The sequence below is a fragment of the Mesoplodon bidens genome, assembly GCF_964165515.1.
Source record: "Mesoplodon bidens genome assembly, chromosome: 20".
Taxonomy (NCBI): Eukaryota; Metazoa; Chordata; class Mammalia; order Artiodactyla; family Ziphiidae; genus Mesoplodon; species Mesoplodon bidens.
The window spans coordinates 40,986,819-41,013,388 of NC_138181.1; the positions used below are offsets into that span (position 1 = coordinate 40,986,819).

Here is a 26,570-nt window from a genome sequence, read left to right on the forward strand (position 1 = left end):
TCAAATTATTTTATACATAAGGTAACTAATAACAGAGATCAAGTTAGAGGCAGTGGAAAGGCAGCCCTTGGTTGAATACAGCTGTGACTCCTACTTTGAAATCTTCTAGTTTCTGTTGCCAACATGTAGCAAATATTTAACCCTTTGTCAACCGCTTCACAGAGAAAGCTTCTGTTGGCCCCCAAAATGTGTCACTCCTAGAAATGATACATAAAATGGTCGTCTTTATTTTCTTCTCACAGTAGCAAGAGAACAGGAGGGGGCATATACTGAAGTCAGCATGTTGAATGACTTTTTTTTCCCAAAAAGTTCAAATTTAATTTCTTCAATGTAAAATGTTAAAGGTAAATCATATATTAACTAAAAATGTTAAGCAAAGATAAGTTTTGATCCTGGTTTGACTCAAAGATCCATGTATCTCTGGCAACATTATAATTTGGTTTCCGAAACCATTCTCTTATACTGAAAGAGTTCTCATTCTAAACTAAAGCATGAGATAAAGATTCAAAGATGATTACTAAGTGAAAGCAAAAGCATCATTTTTCATACAAGATTGCTACTAACCAGTTGTGATGCTATAGTGTCAATGTGGGTGTTTAGCAGGCAACATGCCAATAATTAAAATGAGAAAGTAGGCTGTGGGCTGATTGTAGCTCTAAAATAAAGGTCATTCCCAGGAGTCCATATTGATAAATATTCCTGAATAAAACCTAGTAGATCTAGTAGAGATATAAACACCATTTAGCATCATGAGAAGGACATGTGCTTTGCAGTCAGACCTGATTTTTAATCGTAGATCCGTCATTTAAACTAGCCATGTAGTCATCTACAGATTATTTAATTATTTAATTACTTAAATCTGAGGTCAATTTCCAACGCAATAATAATACCTACTCATAATAGTGTTGTATTGAATGAAATAATGTAAACAACTCATCTGGCAGTAGGTGCTTCATAAATGTTTTTTCTAAATATGACCAAACAATAATAATAGTAATAACAACCATTGCATAGGATAAGATGACCCAATTGCTTAACAGCCGAACGAATATCTTTTATTATTTGCTTAACAGCCAAACGAATATCTTTTATTATGAAGTAGCTCTCTTCTCTCCAGGAATGAAGAACATATTTGTCTTAACTGGAATAATTATGTCTAATTTATCTTTATGAGTTAGGTAGTCCAAGCCTTAACCATAGTTTTACCAGAATAAAATCTCTTGGTTTTTTTTTGCCACTATTCCTGTCATTAAACAAAAAGTACATGAATTTTTGCAAGTCTGTTAATTTTGTTCTTGAGAAGAAAAAAACTTTTTCAAATTATAATGAAAGGCAACTATTCATAGCCCTGAAACATTTAGTTAACTGAAGTAATAAAGGTTTGGAATGAACCCATAAAAGCCTTGATAGATGCGTTCTCTTCGCATCAGCCAGAAGTTAGACCCCAGTGATATTTAAGGTTTTCAAAGCTTTAGGTATCTTTTGAGGGTGATGAAGTTCCTGTACAAAAGAGTAGGAGTGTTATTTTGTTTAACTGAGGTGAACCAGTTTCTTTTTAATAGTAATTAAGATACCAAGAAAGTATGTATTAATCATTTGCTGTAGGCCTTAGATGATTTTTGAAAGCATAATTCCAACCAGTTGCAAATACTGTATACTCTGATAATGTTTGGTTTTGGATAACCATCAATCTGTATAAAATATTCATATATGATACCCTGAATTTCCATAGTATCTAGAGTAATGAATTCTTAATTACTCCTAACACATTTCTGGTCGCTTCTCTGAACATGATCAAAGTAAAAGGTCATCTGTGCCATTACTCTGGTCATAGCTAATGACTGTGATTTAATCATAATCTTTTTCTGGATATGACCTATTCATTTTGAGACACCTCTCTTCTTCCTTGGCAACTGTTTTTGGAAGTTTTAAAAAATTCTTTTACTCTTCACTGATTGTTGTCTGTGAAAATATGTTTCAGTCCTCTTTCCTTGATTTTGTGTGTGTGTGTGTTGTCTCTACTTAACATCATTACTACATGTTGATTTTATCTTTTCCTAGAATTTATTGTCCAATTTTAAAACTATGTGTTTATCTCTAAAATGTCATCCTCTGGTTTCATCGCCATTTAATATATACCCTGTCAAAGACAATTGCTTTTCTTTTCCTGCGTTTCTTCATTTTGCCTTGACATTCTTGTGCCTGTTTTATTTCTTTCTCCTTTAATTGCAAACCTGAGTCTGTGTCGTATTACAGCATTCTCAGAACCCTTTCTTCGTAGCCCATTAAGATTAAATTCTTGAACATGCAATTAGCCAACTAAGTTTAATAAATTCTATTTGACAACCCCTCTGATTCTGCTAAAACCCTCTTTATGATTTCTTAGCATCTCACCTCATATTCTGAACCACTTAAAATGCTACTACCAGAAGTCATCTTGTTCCAGTTACATCCAGCACTAATAGAATATTGCTTCTTTCGGGTCATGGTGTACTAGACACCATATCTGGATTAAAATCTCAACATCCTACTAGCTATATAACCTTGGGCCAAGTACTCATACATTTTACCTCGTTTTCTCATAAAATGGGTTTGATGATACTTCACAAACATTTTATAAGTATTCCTTGAAATATCATATGTAAAGTATCTGGCACTTCAGTTTCTTTTCTTTTCTTTATTCTTTTCTTATGCTATACCTTTAAAAATAAAATAATTGAGTTAGCATTTATAAAGGTAAATGATAGCTACCAAGGCAGTGAAGGCAATGACAATTAACCAGGAACTTACATGCTGATTAATTTTTGTGAGCAATTAGGTAGCATTCTCAGCTTTGGAGCTAGGTATTTTGTTATTGTGAGAATAATCACTATATCCTCAGTTTAATTGGGGTGACTTCCTAGAGGAAATAAATTATGAAGTAAATTTTCAAAGACAGGGTTTGTTTTAGAAAAAGCTAACAGTGATAATATGGGGAAGAAATTATCTGAGATAGTGGTGGAGTAGTGATACTTGATAAAATAAAGCCTGAATGCATTCATTCATTCAGCAGATGTTTATGAAATGTACCCATATGAAAAACTCAAGTTTATTATGGAGGACCTGTAGAAGGTATGACTGCTTCTGAAAAAGTTTGGACTATATATTCCAGAGCAAATTTCAGGGTTGGAATTGATTTTAGAGATGATCTAATCTTAACTTCTTTTTAAGGTACATGGAGATTTAGTAAAATGCCTGAGATCATGTGATCACTAGCATTCAGCTAGATCTCAGGTTCCAAATTCATTACCTTTTCTTCTTGTAGTGTCTCTACATTTTTTTTATTTCATATGAAAGGGAAAAATAAAGTACGCAACTCCGAAATATATGTATTTATCAAATTAAAAATTACACAGTTGTAGCAATGTACTAATCTTATGCATGTTATCATACATATATAAAACTAAAAATTGAAAGGATGAAATGAAATGGATAATATTTTTAAATAATTTTCTTTTATTTAAGTCTATTAAGTTTGTTCATTTGGTAAATTATTTATTAAATATACACTTATGAAATAATTACATATCAAAGTCATCATACCTTAAACATTTTTCAATCCTAACAATTATATATACTTCCTTTTGACAAATAAAAGTTGTATATATTTAGATTGTACAGTTTATCTTTTTAAGGTGTACATGATGATTTTATATGTGTGTGTGTGTGTATATAACTGAGTTAATTAACACACCCATCACGTCACATAGTTACCTTTTGTGTGTATGTGTGGTGAGGACACTTAGGATCTACTCTTTTAACAATTTCAAGTACACAATATAGTATTATTATCTGTAACGACCAGGCTGCACATTAGCTCCCGACTTACTCACCTGATAACCCAAAGTGTCTCCCCAGTTCCCCCGCCTCCCAGCCCCTGGTCTTGGCAACCAGACCATTCTGCTCTCTGGTTCTGTGAGTTTGACTTCTTTTTTTTTTTTTTTTTTTTTTTTTTTTGGCTGTTCAACATAGCATGTGGGATCTTAGTTCCCTGACCAGGGATTGAACCCACACCCCCTGCATTGGGAGTGCAGAGTCTTAACCACTGGACCGCCAGGGAAGTCCCAAAGTTGACTTTTTTAGATTCGACATATAAATGAGATCATACAGTATCTGTTGTAACTTGGCTAATTTCGTTTTCTAGCAAACTAATTGGATGTTGTTGCATTTTCACATTTTTAAGTAAACGAAGGCAAAACCCACTAAACTACCACGTTTTGCAGACATTGAAGCCGTTTAGAAAACTGATAATTGGCATAGGTGGCAATCATCGTTCTTGGCAACAAAATTATAATGAGAATAATTCCAAATGTACATTTAAAAAATATTCTCTCTGGACTAAGAGTTCCTTCAGAGAAGCAGTACTTTCTTACTCATTCTTGAATAATACCTGTACCTTAAAGAGACAGATAAATAATTTTCTCAAAAATAAATTCTTGGTAGCATACTACTGACAGCCACTTGTCATCACCGAAAAGGTCAGCAAATTTGGACCCATTTTATATATTTAACCCATTTTTATGGTTTATAACTCTTTGGGGGTACTTTGCCATGAGCTCGCTGGATAACCTTTAAGTGGTTAAAAAAGATTTTCAGGATCATTCCACTACTCGTCCCAGAGAATGAGTGAAGAATTTTGTATTGAATTAATCACAGGCAAGCTGCAAAAGCTAAAAGGTGAGGATGTTACTGGTAACCCCTCCTCTTGGTGAGCTCTTTTCTCTGTCTCAGGATACCGCATGGACATTAATGACTTCCCAGCAAAAGGACTGGGTGTAGGCTCCACAGTCAGTGTATTCAATAGCGTAAAAGCCTGGTATCTTATTTTTATTTTTTTTTAATTTTTATTTATCTATTTATTTATTTATTTTGCATTACGTGGGCTTCTCACTGCTGTGGCCTCTCCCGTTGCAGAGCACAGGCTCTGGACGCGCAGGCCCAGCAGCCATGGCTCACGGGCCTCACGGCTCCGCGGCATGTGGGATCTTCCCAGACCGGGGCACGAACCCGTGTCCCCTGCATCAGCAGGCGGACTCTCAACCACTGCGCCACCAGGGAAGCCCTGGTATCTTATTTTTAAAATACGAGATAAATACAGATAGAAGGGTGCTTTACACATGCATTAAGATACATAGCTCATATGGCGACTACTACTATATTACATAACCAGTTAAAAACGTAAGTTTTAAGGACAAAAAGTCATGACTTTGCCCCTGTACTAACTTTGCCAAGCTAAGGCTCAGTTTTCTCATCTTAAAAAAAAACAGAGTTTACAATCACACAGAGCGGGGATTTTATGAAGTTTACATTACATGATTTTTTTCTTTGTAGACAGTAAATAGGTCCTCAATCAGCCTAACTTAAATCACTCACCACTCTTTGCACTGGTTGTTTTCTCTTTTGTTTTGTTAAATACTTTTTGTTCACTGTCACACATCTGATTGATTAAGATACCTTCAGCATCTCTTAACAACCCTGGAATTCTTTCCTTCTCCATCAACTGACATCGACACCTGAAATTCTTCTCTTTACCTATATTCACACTTCCTTCTCAAATTTATAGAAAGAGCTTTGCTGAGCAATTTTAAGCCATCAATAATTAAATGAATTAATAATTAAGTAGATTAAGTCTTGTTCAAATAGCACATAGGAATTTTTTTTTTTTAGTAAATTTATTTACTTATTTTTGGCTGTGTTGGGTCTTCGTTTCTATGCGAGGGCTTTCTCTAGTTGTGGCAAGCGGGGGCCACTCTTCATCGCGGTGCGGGGGCCTCTCACTGTCGCGGCCTCTCTTGTTGCGGAGCACAGGCTCCAGACGCGCAGGCTCAGTAGTTGTGGCTCTCGGGCCCAGTTGCTCCGCGGCATGTGGGATCTTCCCAGACCAGGGCTTGAACCCGTGTCCCCTGCATCGGCAGGCGGACTCTCAACCACTGCGCCACCAGGGAAGCCCAGTGTAATTGGTATCTTAAAACATGTAGGAAAATATCTAATATAGATTTGGGCATTCGATACCATGGCTACACAGTTAAAATAACTAAAATATAACAAAGACTATTAAACTATTTTAGCCATCTTGATACTGGTTTAAAAAAGTCTGCATATTTAATCTGGTTCAGTTCTTTTTTTTTTTTTTGCGGTACGCGGGCCTCTCACTGTTGTGGCCTCTCCCGCTGCAGAGCAGAGGCTCCGGACGCGCAGGCCCAGCGGCCATGGCTCAGGGGCCCAGCCGCTCTGCGGCATGTGGGATCTTCCTGGACCGGGGCACGAACCCGTGGTTGTTCAGTTCTTAATGCTCCCAAGCAAACTGTATAACACGACTTGTTGCTTGATTATAAACATGTCTAAGTTAAAACAAGTCATAATAAAGATACTTTGCCTCCTATTGTAGACCTACTTATTTTTTACAACTGTGGTTATGCTTAAATTTTATATTTTATGTCTGTCGCTTAAGACTGAAAAGTGAATGTATAAGACAGTAAAGAATTCACTAAATATATTTCCCATAAATCACCTTAATACTGTCTAGAATTTTGCCTCCCAATTTTCAGAGATCAGTTAACACATAATGCTGTACTTACCATGTACCTGTTGTACATTCAGTATGATTATAAATTGATACAGAGGCAATTGCTAAAATGTATAATTATTAATACATTCATATTGCAATTTTTTGTAAAATATTATAAAACAATTTTTTTCACAAACCTCTTGTACAACCACTAATAGCTCATATTAATTCAGGTAACATCAGTGAAATGTATCTTGTTTATAAGCTTTTCATTTAAAACATTTTTCTTGCTGGGATCACCTCCCAGTGTGAAAGTTGTCCAAAGATAATAGCACATCAATTCAAAAGTGTAATAGATTTGAGAACACAACATGCTATCAGCATGAAATAGTTTATCAGTCTCACTAACTCACTGTGTCACAGCTAGAATCATTACATACTTGTTTTTTGTTTTCATGTCAAAATATGTAATTTACATTCTAATGCTGATTACTCACTTGGAGGATGTTTAATTTTCTTATTTAAAATGTTTTTCTTTAAAATAAATGCCATAATTAATTTAAAGGTAGTACAAGAGAGGCATTTTAATTAGTAGGAGTCTAAAATATTTCCTTTTTTTGCAATTCAGGGATGCACAGTATATTACTTATACTATAAAGCATTTTCAATTAGATTTATAATAGTAATACCTTTATATTAGAAGCAAAATAATTAGACTATTTTGTTTTTTGGGTTTTTTTTAGAAAGTACACTTTTTTTTTTTTTTTTTTGGCTGCGTTGAGTCTTCGTTGCTGCGTGCAGGCTTTCTCTAGTTGCGGCGAGCAGGGGCTACTCTTTGTTGCAGTGCGGTGGCTTCTCTTGTTGCGGAGCACGGGCTCTAGGCGCACAGGCTTCAGAAGTTGCAGTGCACGGGCTCAGTAGTTGTGGCGCACGAGTTTAGTTGCCCTGTGGCATATGGGATCTTCCCGGACCAGGGATCAAACCCATGGCCCCTGCTTTGGCAGGCGGATTCTTAACCACTGTGCCACCAGGGAAGTCCCAATTAATCCATTTTGAACGAGCCCTGTCCAGTTCTTAGAAAATTTACACACACACCCACACACATGCACACATCACCTTTCCTAGACTCGTCGTATTTAAAAATTAGCAGAAATTAAATGATCAAAATGCAAGGTGAAAAAATATTGAGGTTCAGTTTATCATCAACTCACTCTCGGTAAATTTTATTTTTTCTTAACTGTTTCACCTTTTTAGTCCACCCTTGAGACAAGCCTCTTCCGTTTTTAGATCCCATTAGATAATTTTTTATTCTTAGTTAAAGCTTTTGGCAAGTGCTGCTGCTACCAGAGTGGTTATTGAAGAAGTTAATTAAAAACTAGTCCTCCAAATACCTTTTACTTTCCTTCTACCAGTTAAGTACTACTCTTAACTGGTTCTGTCACTCCCACCCTTGAAAGCACGTTTTAATATAATATGTAAAGGATGAAAGAAAAAGTTTCACCTGTAATAATGAGGGTTCAGCGGGGGATTTCTGCACCCTCTGAGCTTCAGGGAAACAATTTTGTTTCATCATGTAGCTTTGTGGATCAGAAGCTACCACTGCTGCAACCTTTGTCAGGGTGTGTGTGGTCGTGCACCCACCGTAGCCAGTGCTGGGAACAGCACCTTGATTGTCACAGCTTTGTCCTCAGCTGCTTCAAAGGAGAAAACTTAGGGAGAAGCCATGTTGTGAGGGAAAATACTCTTATTTTTTTCCTTCCCCTCAAAGTAGCAGATGTGTAAAGGAGTAAGGAGGTTATATTTGTGTGTGTGTATACAGTGCTTTTAAAATGTTAGAATTGAGTTTTCCAGAAGTCTCTTCTAATAGATAAAGAGAATGAGTAGAGATAGCTGTTTCTTTCCTAGATAGATTTTAATCCAGGTAATACATTGAAGCAAAGTTTTTAGAGGAAAAAAAGAACATATAAAAACAATTCCAGCCAAAAAAGTTAAGAGTAGAGAAATAGCATCATCTCTATGAAGAAAAGTATTGAAACCTTTTGGGAAGCTGTAAATACCCAAGGTGAATTATCAGCTAGCCTTCTACATGACTCACAAATCCAAGTGTCAAGTTCAAAGAGAAAAGGAAAGAACTCCCTAAAAGAAGGTACTTGTGAAATAAGATAGTATGTTGCTGAATGTTTGATAAGCACATGGAAATATAGATACCTCTAGGAAACAGAAGAGCCAGGAGAGAATGGATACTGGTGTCTAATTTAGAGAAAGTAAAGGCCAATAAACATGGTAGACATTTAAAAGTAGCAATGAGATTAAAGAGGATGAAGCAACCAATTTCTTAACAAACAGGTGAAACTGAAAAGGAGGAACAATGGAGGGGGGGTATTGGAAGTAAGGAATTGAGTGAGATGACACAAAACAATGAAAAATATCTAAACCATTTGATTGTGAGATCAGATGGATTGAGCCTCGTATCGCACAAATTACAGTTGCTATAAATTGACCACTTGAAGTGACTTAGCAGCAGTGACTGTCTAAGCAGGAGTCTTTTGAACTGATTTTCTGTTTTGTTACACAATCTGGATGGGAGTCTTGAATAAAACGTGGTCCCCGGACCAGCAGCGTTAGCCGCTGGCGTTCCACCCCAGACCTTCTCTAACAAGTCTGCCAGGGATTCTGATATAAACTAAAGCTTGAGAACCGTTGCTTTACTGTATGTAATCGTCTCAAAGTACACTTCTGCTCATGTTGGTGGCCTGACCCTTGACTGTGTAAGCTCACAAGGCCCCGCCAAAACCTGTGAGTCCATCAAGAGTCTGATGGAGCCGTTTCCAGGAGAAAGGTAGGTGACTGCAGAATACCTTTTGCAGTCTCGTGCAGATGTTAGTGTGGGTAGGCTTCTCCCTGAAAATTCATGGCAGCCTCTGCAATCTCTTAGTTCCGGAATCGTCGCAGAACTGCTTAGGGCCATCCTCCTTGACTGACGGAGATTTCTCTCCAAACAGCTATAGGTATTTAAGCACAGTAAGTAATTGCAGATGTCTCTTGAGAATCAGTTGCTGAAAGGCAAGGAAAACCAATAGGAACCCAGCCTTGAATAGAAACAGCTAATTTTCTACCTGTGCTTGCTTTCTTTAGTTTTCTGTTTAATAGCTGCCAAAAATTTTATATTTGCTTGCATCATTATCCTAAAGCACACCACTTAAATAAACTGCTTTTTCAAGTCTTTTAATCAGTTACCAAATGTTGCTAAATATATATTTAACAGGTAATCCACTTGGCTTTGGAGTTGAAAAATCAGAATTTGATAGTGAAAATTCTAAAGACTGTTACAATGAAGCACAGGTTTTAAGGTTCAGTGTGCTCAGATAATAGTTAATATCATCTTTCAGTTTTATCATTTCTTATAAATATATACTGACAGGGTTCCCCTGGTGGTGCAGTGGTTAAGAATCCGCCTGCCAATGCAGGGGACACGTGTTTGAGCCCTGGTCTGGGAAGATCCCACATGCCGCGGAGCAACTAAGCCCGTGCGCCACAACTACTGAGCCCACGTGACGCAACTAGAGAAAGCTGCACACAACAACGAAGAACCAAAGCCGCCAAAAATAAATAAGTGAAATAAATAAATTTATAAATAAATAAATACTGACAAATATTTGGGGCTGTTTTAACTCATGCAATATTTAATGTATATACTCTCAATGATAGATTACAGGTAACTGAGTGAGTGACAATGGGCAATATGAAAGGTAACACACAATAATTCAATTTTGTATATTTTGAAAATTTTTAGTAAGTATTTTACCTTAAAATGAATTCCAGGCAAACCATCCATTGTTTGGGCATCATCAAGTGACTAAAACTATTTTGAACTCAGTAGTTAATTTTAGCCTTCATATATTACCAGGTAAATTTAATCCACAAGTGTGGGACTCATTTGCTTTAAATCTGAAAATGTCATTTCAGAAGAGCTGTTTGACGTTGAGGAAATCTTATGAGACCTTTAATAAGCCTCTTAAATCCAGAAAGTTATATTTTGCTGGAAGGAAAAAGAACCTATAACTTAAAATTTTCTTAGCTCTTAAGTGAGAACTTTGGGTTTTGAAAATGTTGTAAATTTGGCCAAATATTGCCAATCTTTCTTCTTACTGGCACATTGTCTTTGAAATCAGAGCATCCAATTTGCAGCAAGCCATCTATATTATAGGTAAAATTTTTATTGATTTGCCTAGAAACATAAATAGAAGGCAAGGCATCGAGACATTTAAACAGTTCACATTTAGTTTGATGTAAATTTCTCTCTCTATTCAACAAAGACTATAAGAAGAGGAAGAAAGCATCATTTCCTGTGCAATAGAGCCTTTCTCCCCATAAGATGTAACAGGTTTTAGACAATAGAAATAGTTTTCTAGGTGTCTGTGTGTCACCAGTAAAGGTTTCAGCTGTGCCTTAGGGACCGGAACTGAACACTGACTACTATTCTCTTTTCATTCTAATCATTTGCTTTGTTTGCTCATCTCTCAAAAGGTTTTTAATACTGTATAAAACATGGAAGGGAAAAAAAAAACCCTCTTTTCTATGAAGATAACCAATTATGAAGTTGATCTAATTAAAATTTCATTCAGTGGTTGCACACTTTCTTTTTGACTTTTATCTTCTATCCTAATGTCCCACTGAGGAAATGACTCACATGGCTTTGAATGATGCTATAACACATTTTCCAGGGATGCTTCTCATTTGGTTCCTATAATTGCCGACTTATTAAACCATGTTCTTGATTTTAGAGGAGTATCATGATGATATTAAGCTCCTGAACAAAAGACTAATATTAACCTGTTTGTTTCCTGGTGACGCTTGTAAGCTTACAATTTAATTGTATTTTATAACTTGTTTAATTTTGTACTTGATGTTAGGATCTTATAAAATGAGCACTGAATAAATTGATATTACATATAATATAGAAAGGCACATTTAAATTTACTCCAAAAATCTGATTATTTTTCCACTAAAAATCTTAACAGTAGTAAGTTTTGTGGTGATTACTTTGAAAGACAAAAACAATCAAAAGTGAAGAGTTACCAAGGAACAAAGTGTACCTGCTGAGAGACTGAGTAAAACAGCAATTAAAAGCAATTGTAAGTGGTCTGAGGTAAAGGTAGATAGAAGTTATGACTGGACATATAGAAGTAATTCAGTGTGTTGTGCAGGTTCAGTACTTAAAGCATGACATTTCACTTGAGAGTAGAAGGAAATTTGAAATGAAAATGTTACTGTGCCCATTCTTGGTGTTTGCCAAACAAATTAAAAAGAGGAAGTTGAGGTATAAGAACTCAGAAGAACTTCTCCACCCTGGCAAAAGAAAAGAAAAGAAAAGAATGAAACAGAGAAAAAAGCAAAGGAGAAATGCTGTAAAGGAAAGAATGTAAGATCCTCTTGACTGGTTGAATACTGGTGGGAGGAGGGGGGCAGGCAGAAAAGAATAGTAATTGAAAATTACCCCTAAATCCATCAGTTAGAGAAACATTAAGGACAGAGTTACCAACAGTGACCAAAAGGTGGGAATGGAGACAGAAAGAAGGACAAGGAGATTCAGTCTGTGTCCCTACTAATTTCCTTTTTTGTTTTTTAATTTTTATTTTATATTGGAGTGTAGTTAATTTAAAATAGTGTGTTAGTTTCAGGTGTACAGCAAAGTGATTCAGTTATACATATACATGTATCTATTCTTTTTCAGATTCTTTTCCATATAAGTTATTACAGAGTATTGAGTGTAGTTCCCTGTGCTCTGCAGTAGGTCCTTGTTGATGATCTGTTTTGTATATAGTAGTGTGTATATGTTAATCCCAATCCCCTAATTTATCCCTCCCCCAGCTTTCCCCTTTGGTAACCATAAATTTGTTTTCTAAGTCTGTGAGTCTGTTTGTGCTTTGTAAATAAGTTCATCTGTGTCATTTTTTAGATAGTAATTTAAAATTTGTGGCATGACCCAGAGAAAGATCCGTCACAGAGTCAGTTAGAAATATAAGCTAGAACCAAAGGCGGAAAGCTGAAATGAAAAGGTTGGTGTGAAGGCAGATCAACAAAGACACGGATCTTTCAACTTCAGAGGAAAAACGAGCAGCTATTAATTGTGCTTAGTACTGAGTGACCCTCCCCTTTTCTGTCTTTGCTGCCTCACGGCGTTACAGTTAATGATGCCACGCGGTTCCACGGTGCTTGTCTGTTTGTTGTTGTTAATAGAATCCCCCTCAAGATTCCAAAGCCACAAAGCAACTGTTAGTGTTCGGTGGCCTTCTGCACCAGCTGCCTTTGGGGCTTTGAAATTGATTTTCCCCCTCCCAGTCTCCGATAGTCTCTCTTCAAGTGTGCATCTCTCGTTTGTCACCAGAGTGAAAATGGTGGCACAAATGGCAGAGGAACTGGAGACAGGTGCCGTGCAGGGCATCATTAGAAACATCAGAACGAGATCAGCCTGCTCCGGTGTGCCCTGTGTTACAAAGAAGCTGCTGCTGCTTCTGCTTTATTGCCGAACACAATGGGGGCCTATTCTCACAGGATCCACTTGTTACATTCCCAAATATGGTCTGAGAAGGAAAGAAAATCCCTGCCTTTATTCTCCAAACCTCATGTGGATGCTGGGTCAAAAGCATATGTTTTTGACAGTAATTTTTGCAGAATTTTTGATACGTGAGAAGCACATTCCCAAGGCTGTGTGACTGGTGTAGAGTCACAGGGTGGGAAAGACCATCAGAACACAGGAGCAAGTGCCTTACAGAGAGTTAGATGATGAAAGAATTTTCTGGAAACTCCTTGTATGCTTTTCATGTAGCTGAATTCCAGCATTCATTTATCTGTTCATTTATTAAATATTTGTGGAATTCTAGACCTAAACTAAGCATTGTGTTCAAGCTTGAAACAGTTTTTTTTTTTAATCCTAGGCTTAAAAATACAGGTAAGTCACAAAATGCACTTGTCAGTGTGTTGTATTTTCTGTATTAGAGTGGAGAGGACATTGTTGACTTTGGAAAGACGGCATCCTGTCAGAACCTAAAAATGGACAGATTCCTACCAAATCTGAAACCAAGTGTTCTCTATAGAAAGTAGGTTGACATAGACCTTTTCTACTAGTCTGGTTAATGTCTAAGAGGTTTTTCATGTGGATTTTAACATATCTGTTTTGAGGCTGTAATGATTCTTAAAGGAATCATCCTCACATGAATGCCATCATTTGTAAATGGTTTCAAAATACATCAATTTAAGCAGTCTTTACAAATTCATTCTATACTTACACCCTGGAAAGCCATCTGAAAATATTGAAGACCAGTGATTCTCAAATATAATTGACGGGTGATTTGGTTTCTCTTTCAGTGTTTTATAATGTTTCTTTATTTACTATGCACGTACATCTCCAAGGCACTAATTTAATGCCACCCCCAACATGGATAGTCTTTTAGACAGAGGAAGGGGAAATGCACTTCAGAGCTTTAAAGTCATTGGCCAAAATAACCCCCAAAACAATCAAATTCTATTTTCTCTTGCAGCAACAAAAGTAAATTTATGTATTAAATAAGTTAGGGGACTTCCCTGGTGGTCCAGTGGTTAAGACTCTGTGCTTCCACTGCAGGGGGCACAGGTTTGATCCCTGGTTGTGGAACTGAGATCCTGCATGCCGTGCAGCACAGCCAGAAAATAAATAAATTACTTGAGTTTTACAAAATAAACTAAAAGACTGTATGACAATATAAACAGTACAGTCCTAAATTTATTTAAAAATAAATACAGTTAGAAAGTCTTTGAAAGTAAAGAGTCTTCAGTTCTACTAACCTTGATGAACAGTGTATTTTTGAGTAATATATCTTTGTTTTCAACAATATCTCACAGTTGCATTTTGCTTTAAGAAAAATAATAATTTCATAGTCGTTCAACTCTAGTTCTTAAAAGAGTTCCTTGCCAGGATCACCAAAGCAGACGGACATCATGTATTGATACCACAAATTTCGGAAACTAGAAAAGGGATGTCTAATTTGAAGTCAGCATGTGTCTGACTCCTTGTCTTGAACCATGTTTTCAGTGTTGAAGCTAAGATCATAATCTTTAGTGGTCCATAGGCTGAGGTTCAAATCCCATTTCCCATTGAGAAATGACCCAAACCACTCTGAATAAAGCTCTAACACATTTTCCAGGTTCGGGTTTGCTATAATTTCCAGCTTTTATTTATTTTTATTTCATCATTTGTTTATTAGCTGTGGGTTTTTGCCCAAGGTACTTAATTTCTATAAGACTCACTGCCCACATTGGCACAGTAGTCACCATTTTATTTATTTTACAATATTTACGGAGCAACAATTATGTACCAGGAACTTTCTAAGTCCTGAAAATACTTAGAGATGAATGAGGCTTTGTGGAATTTACATTCTAACTGGAGAAGACAGACCAGAGATTTGTGCAGTGGACATACCATTCGTAGCCATCAATTTAGGATACTAGACAAACAACTTCATTTTTTTATATTTCTGTCTCGGTTTTATTTGAAACTCTCATCCCTGGAAGCTTTGCCCGGGTGATTTGGGTCTCTCCGTCTCCCACCCAACCCGTGGCGATGCGGTGAGTGCAGCAGGGAGTCCCAGGGGCTTCAGTCTTCGTGCTGTTTCCTCATTATCGGTCGCAGCGTTGCTGCCGCGACAGCTGCGTTCCTGTCTGCGCAGCCCCCCTTGGTCCAGTTTCTCTGCTACTCTTGAAGCCGTACAGGTCATTCTGCTTCCTGTGAGTCATGCTCAGATGCAGAAATCTCAGGGAGGTTCTCCACAACTTCATCACCTCAGCCCTCCACCCACTGGTTTTCTCTTGGGCGCCCTGTGACCTCTGCCGGTCTCTGTCTGAGGTTTAAGGACACGCGTCTTCCATTCTCAGGGCTGCTGATCCGCTCCCTGGCCTCCGCTTCTTTCTCCAGGCCTCCGCCGGGGAGCCCGGAGCAGGGCCTCCGTCTCCAGGCACCGCGGATCCTGTGCCCTCAGCGCCGTCTCCCCCATTTCCCTCTTCCTCACGCGTGATGGGAAAATTGTCTAGTCTAAGGGGAATCTTTACCTCCTGAGTTTGATTTCTTCCCAACATTCTGGTTACATCCAGATGTTCTACTTCACCCCACCCAGAGGTTCTCCGTGGTACCAAGACCAAGGCCTGCATACTGGTCGCCGTCCACGTGCTGCTTGTTTCTGGGTGCTTGGCTTCAGGGGTCGCTCGCTCTGCCCTTTCCGTACCCTCCGTCGAGGTATACAGAGAGCCTCAGGCTTCTCTGGAGACCCTCAGCCCCCGACTCCCTGCCAGCCCTCCCCCGGGCGGGCTTGTCCCACTGGGCCCTGTGGAACCCTCTGCTCTCATCAGCTCCCCGAGGGTCCTCTTCCTGCCCCCCGCCTGGAGAGAAACCCCTATTTTACATCACACTGCGTTTCTCCCAAGCATTCTGGTTATACCCCAGTCCACCCCATTTCACCCAGTAGACTGGGCTTTGGGAAACCGGCAGGACACTCAGCCTGTTTCTACTTCTTGTCCTGTCTCATCTCTCCTGGGGGCAGTGCAACAAGGCAGCTACTGGAATTGAGAAAGGGGAGGAAGCGCAAAGACAGAAAGTAGGGGGAGAGATTTCAGGAGGAAACATGCACATTTAAAATACCGTTAAAAAACTTTAACCCACCGCCCAAGTAAACAGATGGACAAGATAGGAACTGACTGTAATAAGCGCTTTGAAGGAAATGAGCGTGGTGATATGATGGAAAGTAAAGGGAACGGGGGCTTCAGGAGGATCCCCCTCTGGCTCCATTATCTTTCCTGCCTCACCTTTTCCTTCTCCAAGAGGTGTGGACATGTATCCTTCAGAATGCGTTTTGTTACTCCTTTCCAAGGCAGGGAGGAAGTAGTCTGTTACTGTGGGCCGCTGGGACCCTGGCTCACTCTTCATGTTTAACCCTAAAGAAAGTGAGAACCTTGATCAGGGGGTCAGCTGCAACTCTCAGGCCAGATCCAACCTGTCACCTGTTTTTGTAGCGATCATGAGCTAAGAATGATTTTTCCATCTTTAAGTGATTGAAAAAAAATCAAAAGCAGAAGAATATTTTATGACGGGAAAATGACATGAAATGAAAATTCCAATGTCCATAAATAAATGTTATTTGAATACAGCCATAATCAAGTATGTATCATCTGTGGCTGCAGTCACTATAGAAGCAGAGTTGCGTTGGTATGGCCAGAAAAGCTTAAAATAGTGACTGTTAGGTCCTTTACAGAAAAAGCTTACCTGCCCCTGATCTGGATGGTCGGGGTCCTCCCTGGCACCACACAGTCCATCTTCTTCTCCAGCGTACGTGCCCTCCCACGTGTGGGATTGCCAGTGTCAAATTTGTAAACCAGGGAATTCATTTTGTAGACATTGGTTGTGAGGGTGTTATATTCTGATTTGGGATTTAAAGTCTTCAAACGATACTTTTGGGTCTTTTGGAATATAGATTCCAGTGAGTGAATTTGGGAAGAAAAGTAGCTAATGCTTATTCAGCACTTACCTGGTGCCAGATGTAAACACATCACATAGGTTACTTCATTTAATCCGCATAAAATGCCTATGTAGTAGGTACTATTATTATTCCCATTTAATGGATGATAAAACCAACACACAGAAAATTTGAGCCACATAGAAACTTCATGCAGATAATTATAGGTGAAGTCTGGATTTGAACCCAGACAATCCGGATCCAGAGCCCACATTCTTAATAATTATGCTGAATATAAATATGGTAGTAGGTGCTAAAAGTACTGCTTCCAACATACCATTTAATTCAGGTTATAAACTTTAAAATTTGCTTTATAAAGTTGTTCCATGGGGGAAAATGGATTCACAATACAGTCGCTAGTATAATTTACAGAAGTAGTTACTTATCATTTGCATCTGTTCTAATTTTGTGGTTGACAAAGCATTTTTAGATGCATTAACTGGTTTACAACCCTGTGAGATAAGTAAATCATTTTACAGATGAAAATAGGATCATAAAAGTAGGAAATGTTAGACCAGGAACTTAAACCTCAATCTTCTGATTTCTAGCCTAGAATTTTTTCCACTATACCTGTCAGGCAAATTTTCATGACTTTTACCATATCTGTACACCAGCTACACTATTATTCACTTAATAATTCTCTGGAAATGGACTCTTTGTAACTTAAATACCTGGTTAACCTTTCATAAACAATAATATTTGTAAAATTATGACTGATTTTTTTCATTTCTGAAGCACATTGTGCTTACTGTATTCCAAGTACACTACAGTAAATATTAACTCATAAAAGCCTCATAACAACCCCGACAGGAAGATACTATTACTATCTGTATTTTCCAGATTAAGAAACCAAAACACAGAGAGGGGTTAGGTGTCTTGCCCAAAGACAAATACCTAGTAGTAAAGCAGGATTTGAACCTCAGCAATCTAGCTTCCAAGTTCTGTCCTTCTAACCCCTTAACTTGTTTGATATACTCAATGTATTTTCTAATACCCATTAAAATAGGTTCATTGTATTACAATTTAAAATCATCTTGCATAAAGACTGTATTGTACCATGGTGGAATATTCCCGATTATTTCCTATAGCCTCCTGCATAGAAAGGAGAGAGCAGTCTGTTGACTTAATTGGATGTGTTGTTAGGGAAAATGATAATAAATATTGGGACACAAACTAAATACACTGTCAGATACTCGCATAATATGAAATGTAATCCATGAAAAACATGGTGCTTTTTTCTAAATTTGGGGACTTTTATTGTTAATAGGAATCTTAAAACGAGTCATCTTTCCTAAAGAATTCCCTATACAGCACTCCTGTCGTGTGATCGTTCAAATTTCTGCTTAAACACTTTCAAGGTAAGAGAGCAGACCGCTCTTAGAGGCAGTTGACCCCGCTGTCGTTTGGCTCAAGTCGTTAAGGAATCTTTCTGGAGTTGATCTAAAAACTTGCTTCACTAACCTCTTCATTTATTTAGGCTGGTTTTAGAAAGTGTTCTGTGAGTGCTTTCTTTCTCTATCCCTCCCTCCAGCGGATTTACTTTCCTGGTTATGTTTGACATAAGCGAAAGATAAGTTTAGTTTGCCCCCCTGGAGAACTGACCCGCTGCCTGTGGCCAGGCTTGACAGTACCCGTTATTGGGGGGGGGGAAGGGGAGGGGAAGGATAAGAAAGTCCGCACACACGTCCCGAAGAGAAATCAGTCTGTACCACGTGATCAGGTGTGCTTGTGTTTGTAGGAGTACATATTCTCATACAAAGCAAATCCACACGTAGCTATAAAGTAATATAATTACTTTTCCGAAGTGAAATGTGAAGATGTTCTGAAGGCAGTTCATAAAGGGAACTTCCAAAATGGTTTGTGCAGGAAATGGTACGATTAGAACAACTCTGCGGTCTCTCAGGACACCTACTTGAAAGGGCAGTAATCATCTGTGTGCGTAAATCCTCCTGTATTCATTGCAAACCAGTGTCTTTCATCCCGGAGTCATTTTTCTGAGTTGGGTTTTCTGGTTAAAATATTTTCTTAATTTCTCATTTTTTGAATGATATGCAGTGAATGATTTTAAAGCCAGAGAGAGAGAGAGAAATAGAAGAGAGCTCATGCCTCGCCGTCTCTGTCTCTCGCATTTTAATCTATTTGTATCTTATAATGATTTTTTTCCCGTCCCGCAGGCATTTCCTATTCAAAACAGGAACAGGGACAACGCCACTGTTCAGTACTGCAACCCCAGGATACACGATGGCATCTGGCTCTGTTTACTCGCCACCTACTCGGCCACTACCTAGAAACACCCTGTCAAGAAGTGCTTTTAAATTCAAGAAGTCTTCAAAGTACTGTAGCTGGAAATGCACCGCCCTGTGTGCTGTAGGGGTCTCAGTGCTCCTGGCAATACTTCTGTCGTATTTTATAGGTAAGAACACGTTTCTAGAACTCGATTTATTTGGTCAAGGTGTGTATTCGGAGGTTATATGTCATGGGGGAGGGGCTGGTACTGATATATGATAAATCACAGAGTATTTTAAGTAATTTCCATCATACGTAGATAAATGGAAAAGCTGCCTTTGCATGAGGCACGAGGTCTGTCTTGGACACACAGCAGAGAGTCTGTGTGTGTCGGATTTGTCCCTCGTGAGATATGGGCAGCTCTGTGGCATTTCACGTCCAGGAGATAATTGATGCGCTTGTAGGAGGAATGAACTCTGTGCAGGAAGCTCCTTCAGGGCAGTCTATAGGAAGCTCTCTGCTCCTTGCGACGTTACTGTCTTTCAGGCAGCTCAGCTGTCTAGGTGTAAAACCCACCGCTCAGGGCCATCCTCTTGCACTCAGGAAACACTCTCCAGAGAGCCGAGCATCCATAAAACAATGGCTGGATCACATGCGCGCTCCTCTGTGAGGATTTGCCAGCTTTTCCGATGTGGTATCCATCGTGTTTTTTGTCACCCGAATGATGGGAGCTGCTAATAGAAGTTGTAAATATGCCTTTTCTCTAACTGTTTCAGGGCGTAGATGAGTGTTCACACTATTGGAAAGTTGCTTATTCCAGTGTCAGAAATGAGCACATCCGACCTTGATCTGTTCTAAGTGTAGGGAAAGGCCCACCGCGTCAAAATGCAAATGGTGTCCACTGAAATAAATCACAGGCTGTGTGTTTTGCCAACAAGAACAACAGCCAGTGACGCATCCTCAGGTTTACAAAGCGATTTGTGATGCCCCATGAAATTCTGTAGCTGAATAAGAGAATCACAGGGCTGTCTGTAGAATAGGATCACACTTTGTGGTGAACCAGTTTCTACCATTAACTACAATACTCCTTAGTTATAAATGATGTCCTTTGGAAAGTGAAATAACGATTTTGAGTCACGTCATTTAAGAGGAAAATAGAATTTTAGAGCATGAAGGAAGGAACTTTAGAGATAATTGAGTCAGGGCTGGCAACTCGGTGGCATGTGGAGTACTGTGACTTCCGATTCTTTGACCGTGGCCGACATCGCTAATGAATCCGGGCACCGATTCCCACCAAACCTGCACACGGCCTCGTTATCGACATCACAGGGCTTCGTACAGCCACTGTCCATCAGAGAAGAACACGAGATGAAACCTTTCTGTCTTTTTCAATCTAAGTTAACTCCCTCCTTGTAAAAGTGGTCAAACCAGGTAGCAAAGGGGTTGCCACTTGGCCGAGATCACACACTAATGATGTGCTGCTGTGCCGTTCCATAACACTCGAGGGACACGGGGAACGTCACAACAAAAATCTGTGTTCACAGACAGATTTCTAGTATTCAGCTAAAAAATAGCCAGCCATTAAGAGCATCTCTTCTGGTTAACTGTATACATTACTTGTACTTGTCAGCAGCGTGCTGCTGAGGAATTTTAAATGGTTTCTGAAATGCAGCAGTCACAAATGGGATGTAATAAATTAAGCATATGTATTTGTATGGGATTTTTTTTTTTTACTATAGTACATGCTAAACGGATAGATAAGTACTCTGCAGGGTCGGAATTCAGTGTCTGTGCTGTGGATGTGTGGTCAGACATCCTTTCTGATCTTAAGTACCTGTGTCCCACCAGTTGTTAAATATTTTGAATATCAACTCTGATACCATTTAATTTTATTTACATTGCGTGACTAGGAAGAAAAATAGCATTTTAATGTGAGATCAGATCACTGTTATTTATGAGCCTTGTACTCTTTTTAAGGATCCATTGGTGGATATAATTGAATATCAGACTCCTAAGTAAAGACTCAAATGTTCCTTTGTTTTCAAATTTCCTGTTTTTACTGTTTAGTGGTTAGCATCCTACTTTACGCCTACCAGTACCAGTATCATAAATGTCTCCCTTTGGTTTTATCTTTCCCCACATGGAAACATACAAATTATATAATTAATATACTCACGTACTCTTGTTAGTTTAACAGATATTTGTTGAACATCTGTTAAGATTTACTTTCTGTCCTAGAAATTAAGGTGATACAATCCAAGTGTTATCTGCCAAAAATTACTTGTATCATCAGAGAATTATCTCATCTTTTTATTGCTTTAATTAAACACAAATATACTTAGAATTTTCACTGGTCCTCCTGTACTTCAATAACTAACACTCTAACATAATGGTTTTTTGTTGTTGTTTAGATCAGGTAAAGCATTTCATTTCTGCATCAGTTAGCATGATAAATCTTTCTGAGAGTGAAGATACTGCCTTTACCCTTGGGGAAAAAAAAAAAAATAGGACACTTCTATCTCTGGGAAGGCTGTCCTTTTCTATTGAGTGTGTGTGTAAAGCAGAGAGGGAGATCTGTCCAGCCAGATCAGCCTGATAAACCCCACAATCAGTGGGGAGACCAATGTCATCATCACATTGACTGCACAACCTTCAGCAAAAGGACAGCCATCCTTAAATGTTCTTGTTTCCATTCCCTTAGAGGTTCCCTTCCCTCATATTGACTGTCAATATAAAGTCAAAGCCTTAAGAAATAAGTAAAATAAAAGGCCTGAGAAATTATTTCTCGCCTAGAATTTTCTTTCTCACCTTCCAGTAAGGTCATGAGAAGTTATGAGATACTGTAGCGTTAACAAGTCTCTTCTCTAAGATAAAATTATCTTAGGATAGTCAGAAAGGGAGGCAGGGACAGGGACAGACTTTGCTGTTTGGTTGTTTTTCCTGTCCCTATAAAAACTTTCAGAGACTAAAGAAAGGCCAAAAAAGAAAGTTAAAACTAATTCCCACAGGTAAGTGTTATATCTTTGCATAGGTAACCACTGCTAACTTTTTGGTGTCTGCCCTTTCAGATATTTCTCGATGCACATATCCATCTAGAGTCCCATATATATATATATATATATATATATTTTTTTTTTTTTTAGAGTCCCATATTTTTAATTCATTTTGTACCAGACTTTCTCATTTATCATTCATTAAACATCATTTAGCAGCTATTTTTAATTAACCAGTTTCCAGAAAATGCAGTGACTATTTTCTTATGCACGTGTGTGTGTGTTTATATGTGCAGCTGGGTTCCGTCGATCAAATTTTTGATCGGAATAAATTCTTTGAAAGAAATTTTCTGTGCCAAAGGGTAGGCAAACCATGGCCAAGTTACCCTCAGTTTACACAAGTACCAGTCCACTTAATATCAATATTTGTAATCCTTGGCAATCTCTGAAATGAAAACATTTTACTGTTGTTTTCATTTGTTACTAGTCGTGCTGAACATCTTTTCAAATACTTATGGACCATTTGTATTTTTTTATGTATGTGTAGGAATAGCGTAGTTTCCCCCATTTTTCTATTGGGGCTTTTGCTCTTTTTTGGGGGGCAGTTGCACGTGTTTATTAAGGATATGGATCATTTGTCGTATGTTACATATTCTTCCGATTTATTATGAACTTTGTTTTTGGTTGTATTGCCATATACCATATAGAATTTTTTAAGTAATCAAAGTTATCAATTTTTTTCTTTGTAAGTTCTTTTTTAAAATATTTATTTATTTATTTATTTGGTTGTGCTGGGTCTTAGGTTGCAGCCTGCAAACTCTTAGCTGCAGCATGCATGTGGGATCTAGTTTCCTGACCAGGGGTCGAACCCAGGCCCCCTGCATTGAGAGCACAGAGTCTTAACCACTGAACCACCAGGGAAGTCCCTTTCCTTTGTAATTTCTAATGTTCGTGTTATACCTATAAAATTCTTATTTACTCCAAGTATTATTTTTTAAGTCACTTAAATTTTCTTCTGGTACTTTTATGGTTTTTCAGTAACCATTTTTAGGTCAGCATTTTTCCGGGCGCTCCACTAGGTGTTAGAGGTGCAAATTAGCCCTTCATTCTAGAAGCTCTCAGTCCAGTGATAAAGACATGTATGCAAACACACTTTGAACAGGACATGCTTTCATAGCAACTTGATCCAAATGAGCAAATAAAGAAAAGGAAAGGAAAGAAGGATACACTTACTCCTGTGGCTGAAGATGCTGGAGAAAGAGTTGGTCTAGCAGGCGATACTTGAAAGATGCAGAGGAGTTCAGTTCACTAGGTTTGACGTCAGAATGATTGGTGGGAGATGACCTTGAGAAGAGGTCATCCAAGGCATGGAAAGGGCGAAGCGTGGAATATCCACAGTGGTGCGCGTGGAGGCTCACGGTGTACCAGCACTGTGTAGGGACCACCTCCTTTCATGTTCCCAGCAACCCCAGGAGTTATCGTCTCCGTTTAACAAACAGGAACCTGCCGCGTAGAGAGGCACTTCACCTGAAGTCACATAGCCAGTAAGCAATGGAAGCTGGACTGGAAACTACCAACCACCCCAGGACACTATACTGCCTCCCATGGGGTTTTTGAAGAACTGAAAATAGGGAAGAATGAAAGCATAGCAATGAAAAAGGATCACGTTGATGTTTTTCAAAGATTGCTCTAGTGGCATCCCTGAATATGTAATTCGCAGACAGAAAGTCCAGACTCGTGCTTTTCAGACTTGAATGTGCCTGGGAATCATCTGGGGATCTTGTAAACATACGTGTTCTGATTCAGCAGATCCAGCGTGAGAACCGAGAGTCTGTATTTCAAACAGGCTCCCAGGTGATGCTGCCGTGGTCCGTGACCAGCACTGTCAAATGTGATGCTTAATGACGGAAATGTTTCTACACGGTCCAGTTCAGTAGCCACTAGAAACATGTAGCTGTGGAGCCCTTGAAATGTGGCTGATGCAACTAAGGAACTGGAGTTTACATTTTATTATTATTAATTAATTTGAACTCACAGCTACATGTGACTGATGGCTACCATTTGGATGGTACAAGTATGGACAACCTCTTACAAAACTAGTCTAAATGAGAGATCATGAAGCCATGTTGGGATAGGAAAGTGAGCGGAATTGAGAAACTATAACTGACTCATAATAGAATAGATGTGCCGTGATTTATCATATACCAATTCTTTTTTTTTAAATTATATTTATTTATTTTTGTCTCTGTTGGGTCTTCGTTGCTGCACGTGAGCTTTCTCTAGTTGCGGCGAGAGGGGGCTACTATTTGTTGAGGTGCACAGGCTTCTCATTGCGGTGGCTTCTCTTGTTTCGGAGCATGGGCTCTAGGAGCGCTGGCTTCCGTAGTTTTGGCACATGGGCTCTAGAGCACTGGCTCAGTAGTTGTGACGCACAGGCTTAGTTGCTCCGCGGCATGTGGGATCTTCCCAGACCAGGGCTCGAACCCGTGTCCCCTGCATTGGCAGGCAGATTCTTAACCACTGTGCCACCAGGGAAGCCCTCATATACCAATTCTTAAAAATCAAATGCTCAGGCCCATACACATGGCAGATCTCTTTTCAGCAGAGTCACATGTGATTTTCTTTAGATCACTGAGCTCCCAATTAAAATCATTCTCTGCTGCATTAATGTTTAAGTTGATGTGCCTTTGGACGATGAAAATTCTCCTGATTCCCAAACACAAAGGTTGAGTTCAGTGATACAGACCGATGCAGAAAATACCTGTCCCACTTCTTCTGGGCCCTAATTTACTCATTCTTCTTCTTTTTTTCTAAAATCAGAAAAGGATAAAGATGGGCAACAGTTGTTCACCAGAGAACGGGTAGAAAAGAAATAGTCTGTTGGTTACTTCTGCTTCTGCTTCCGCTTCTGCTTCTGCTTCTGCACAGTTACAGAATGAGAAGGTGTCTTGATTATTGTTCTTTACTCACAGATTGCTCTTTTTCCTGTGTGGGAGATACCCTGAAATTTTGATGTTCTACACATTGAAATATGCCCAGAAATCTTATCATGAAGTGTAAACATTACTGAAGCGTTATTAAATACAGATCAAAATATGTTGGAATTGCTATGTTAACACCAATTAAAACTGCAACAAAGTCAAGTCAAACTTCAAATAACACCGTTATGGACATTTAACCTCATTAACATGACCATATACTGCTAGCAGAGTCTGAAAATTCACAAAATTTCCCATTAGAGTAGTACCAGAAGTATTTGCACATGTAATTTAAATCTAAGGAAAACTAGAGAAAACAAAAATCGTACCAAAATACATTATGCTAGCATATTTTCTCAATTTGGGACCCTTTTGGCCAGGTTGATTCCAACCAATAATCCCTATGGCAAGTTTTTTTTTTTTTTGGAAACAGCTTATTGAGATATAATTCACATACCATATAGTTCATCCATTTAAAGTATACACTTCAATGGTGTTTCATATATTCATACAGCTTTGCAACTATCACCACAATCAACTTTGGAGCACTTCCATCACCCACAAAAAACCCTATATCCCTAAACACAACCTTCATATTGCCCTCCAAAACTCCAATAGTTTTTTTTTTCCCACAAAAATCTGAACTTGTAAGGGAGTGGTTTGTGGGCTCATTTCCCAATGACAAGAAATAACTCAGCCTTGTGTTTCTCATGAACTTCTGACATAGGCTGCTAACCAAAGAACTACTCACATTTTCAGTATTCCTTTTCAGAAATACATATGTAGTTATTTACTTTGAACAGCTGCTACCAACTGATTCCTAAAATAGATGTTGTCATATGTCTGCTAAAAAGGCTATTTAACAACATAAGCATTCCCTAGATCAAGCAAAACATAACCTGTCGAATCCAGGTTCGTGGCAGTGATGATTCCTTAGCAGTTATCTGTCCTACTTCTGTGTCTATTTGGATTTTGTGAACATTTTTGCCTCTCCATGTACCTACCTTGAAATTGATTACGGTACTAGCTATATATATGCAACTCAGGGTCAGGAGGAAAAATAAGCCAGCCCTTTATGCTTCGTGAAAAGTCAACCATTTAAATGTAGATGGCAAAATAAAATGTGTTGTGACATTCTTTTTTCTTTTTGGACATGTCTTTATAATAAACGTGCTGCTTTATTAGGCTCTAGAACACAGCCAAACAGTGAATTACAAACCATTTTTCACTACAGCTTCTTCCCTTAACTCCTAGTTGCATTACTTTTAGAAAATGCATGTTGTCT

At 38.5% G+C, this 26,570-nt stretch overlaps 1 protein-coding gene across 7 annotated transcripts in view; it reads left to right on the forward strand.

The window, feature by feature from the left end:
* Positions 1-26,570, forward strand: part of TENM3 (teneurin transmembrane protein 3) — a 320,768-nt gene that overhangs the window by 144,558 nt on the left and 149,640 nt on the right. For 4 of the 7 annotated variants that reach the window (XM_081221018.1, XM_081221015.1, XM_081221016.1 and 1 more), the window contains 2 exons: positions 13,549-13,647; positions 19,263-19,501. In XM_081221018.1, coding sequence (XP_081077144.1) covers positions 13,601-13,647; positions 19,263-19,501 — 286 coding nt within the window. In that variant the 5' untranslated portion in view covers positions 13,549-13,600. The remainder of the gene's footprint in view (positions 1-13,548; positions 13,648-19,262; positions 19,502-26,570) is intronic. The other 3 variants (XM_081221019.1, XM_081221020.1, XM_081221021.1) reach the window with 1 other exon arrangement.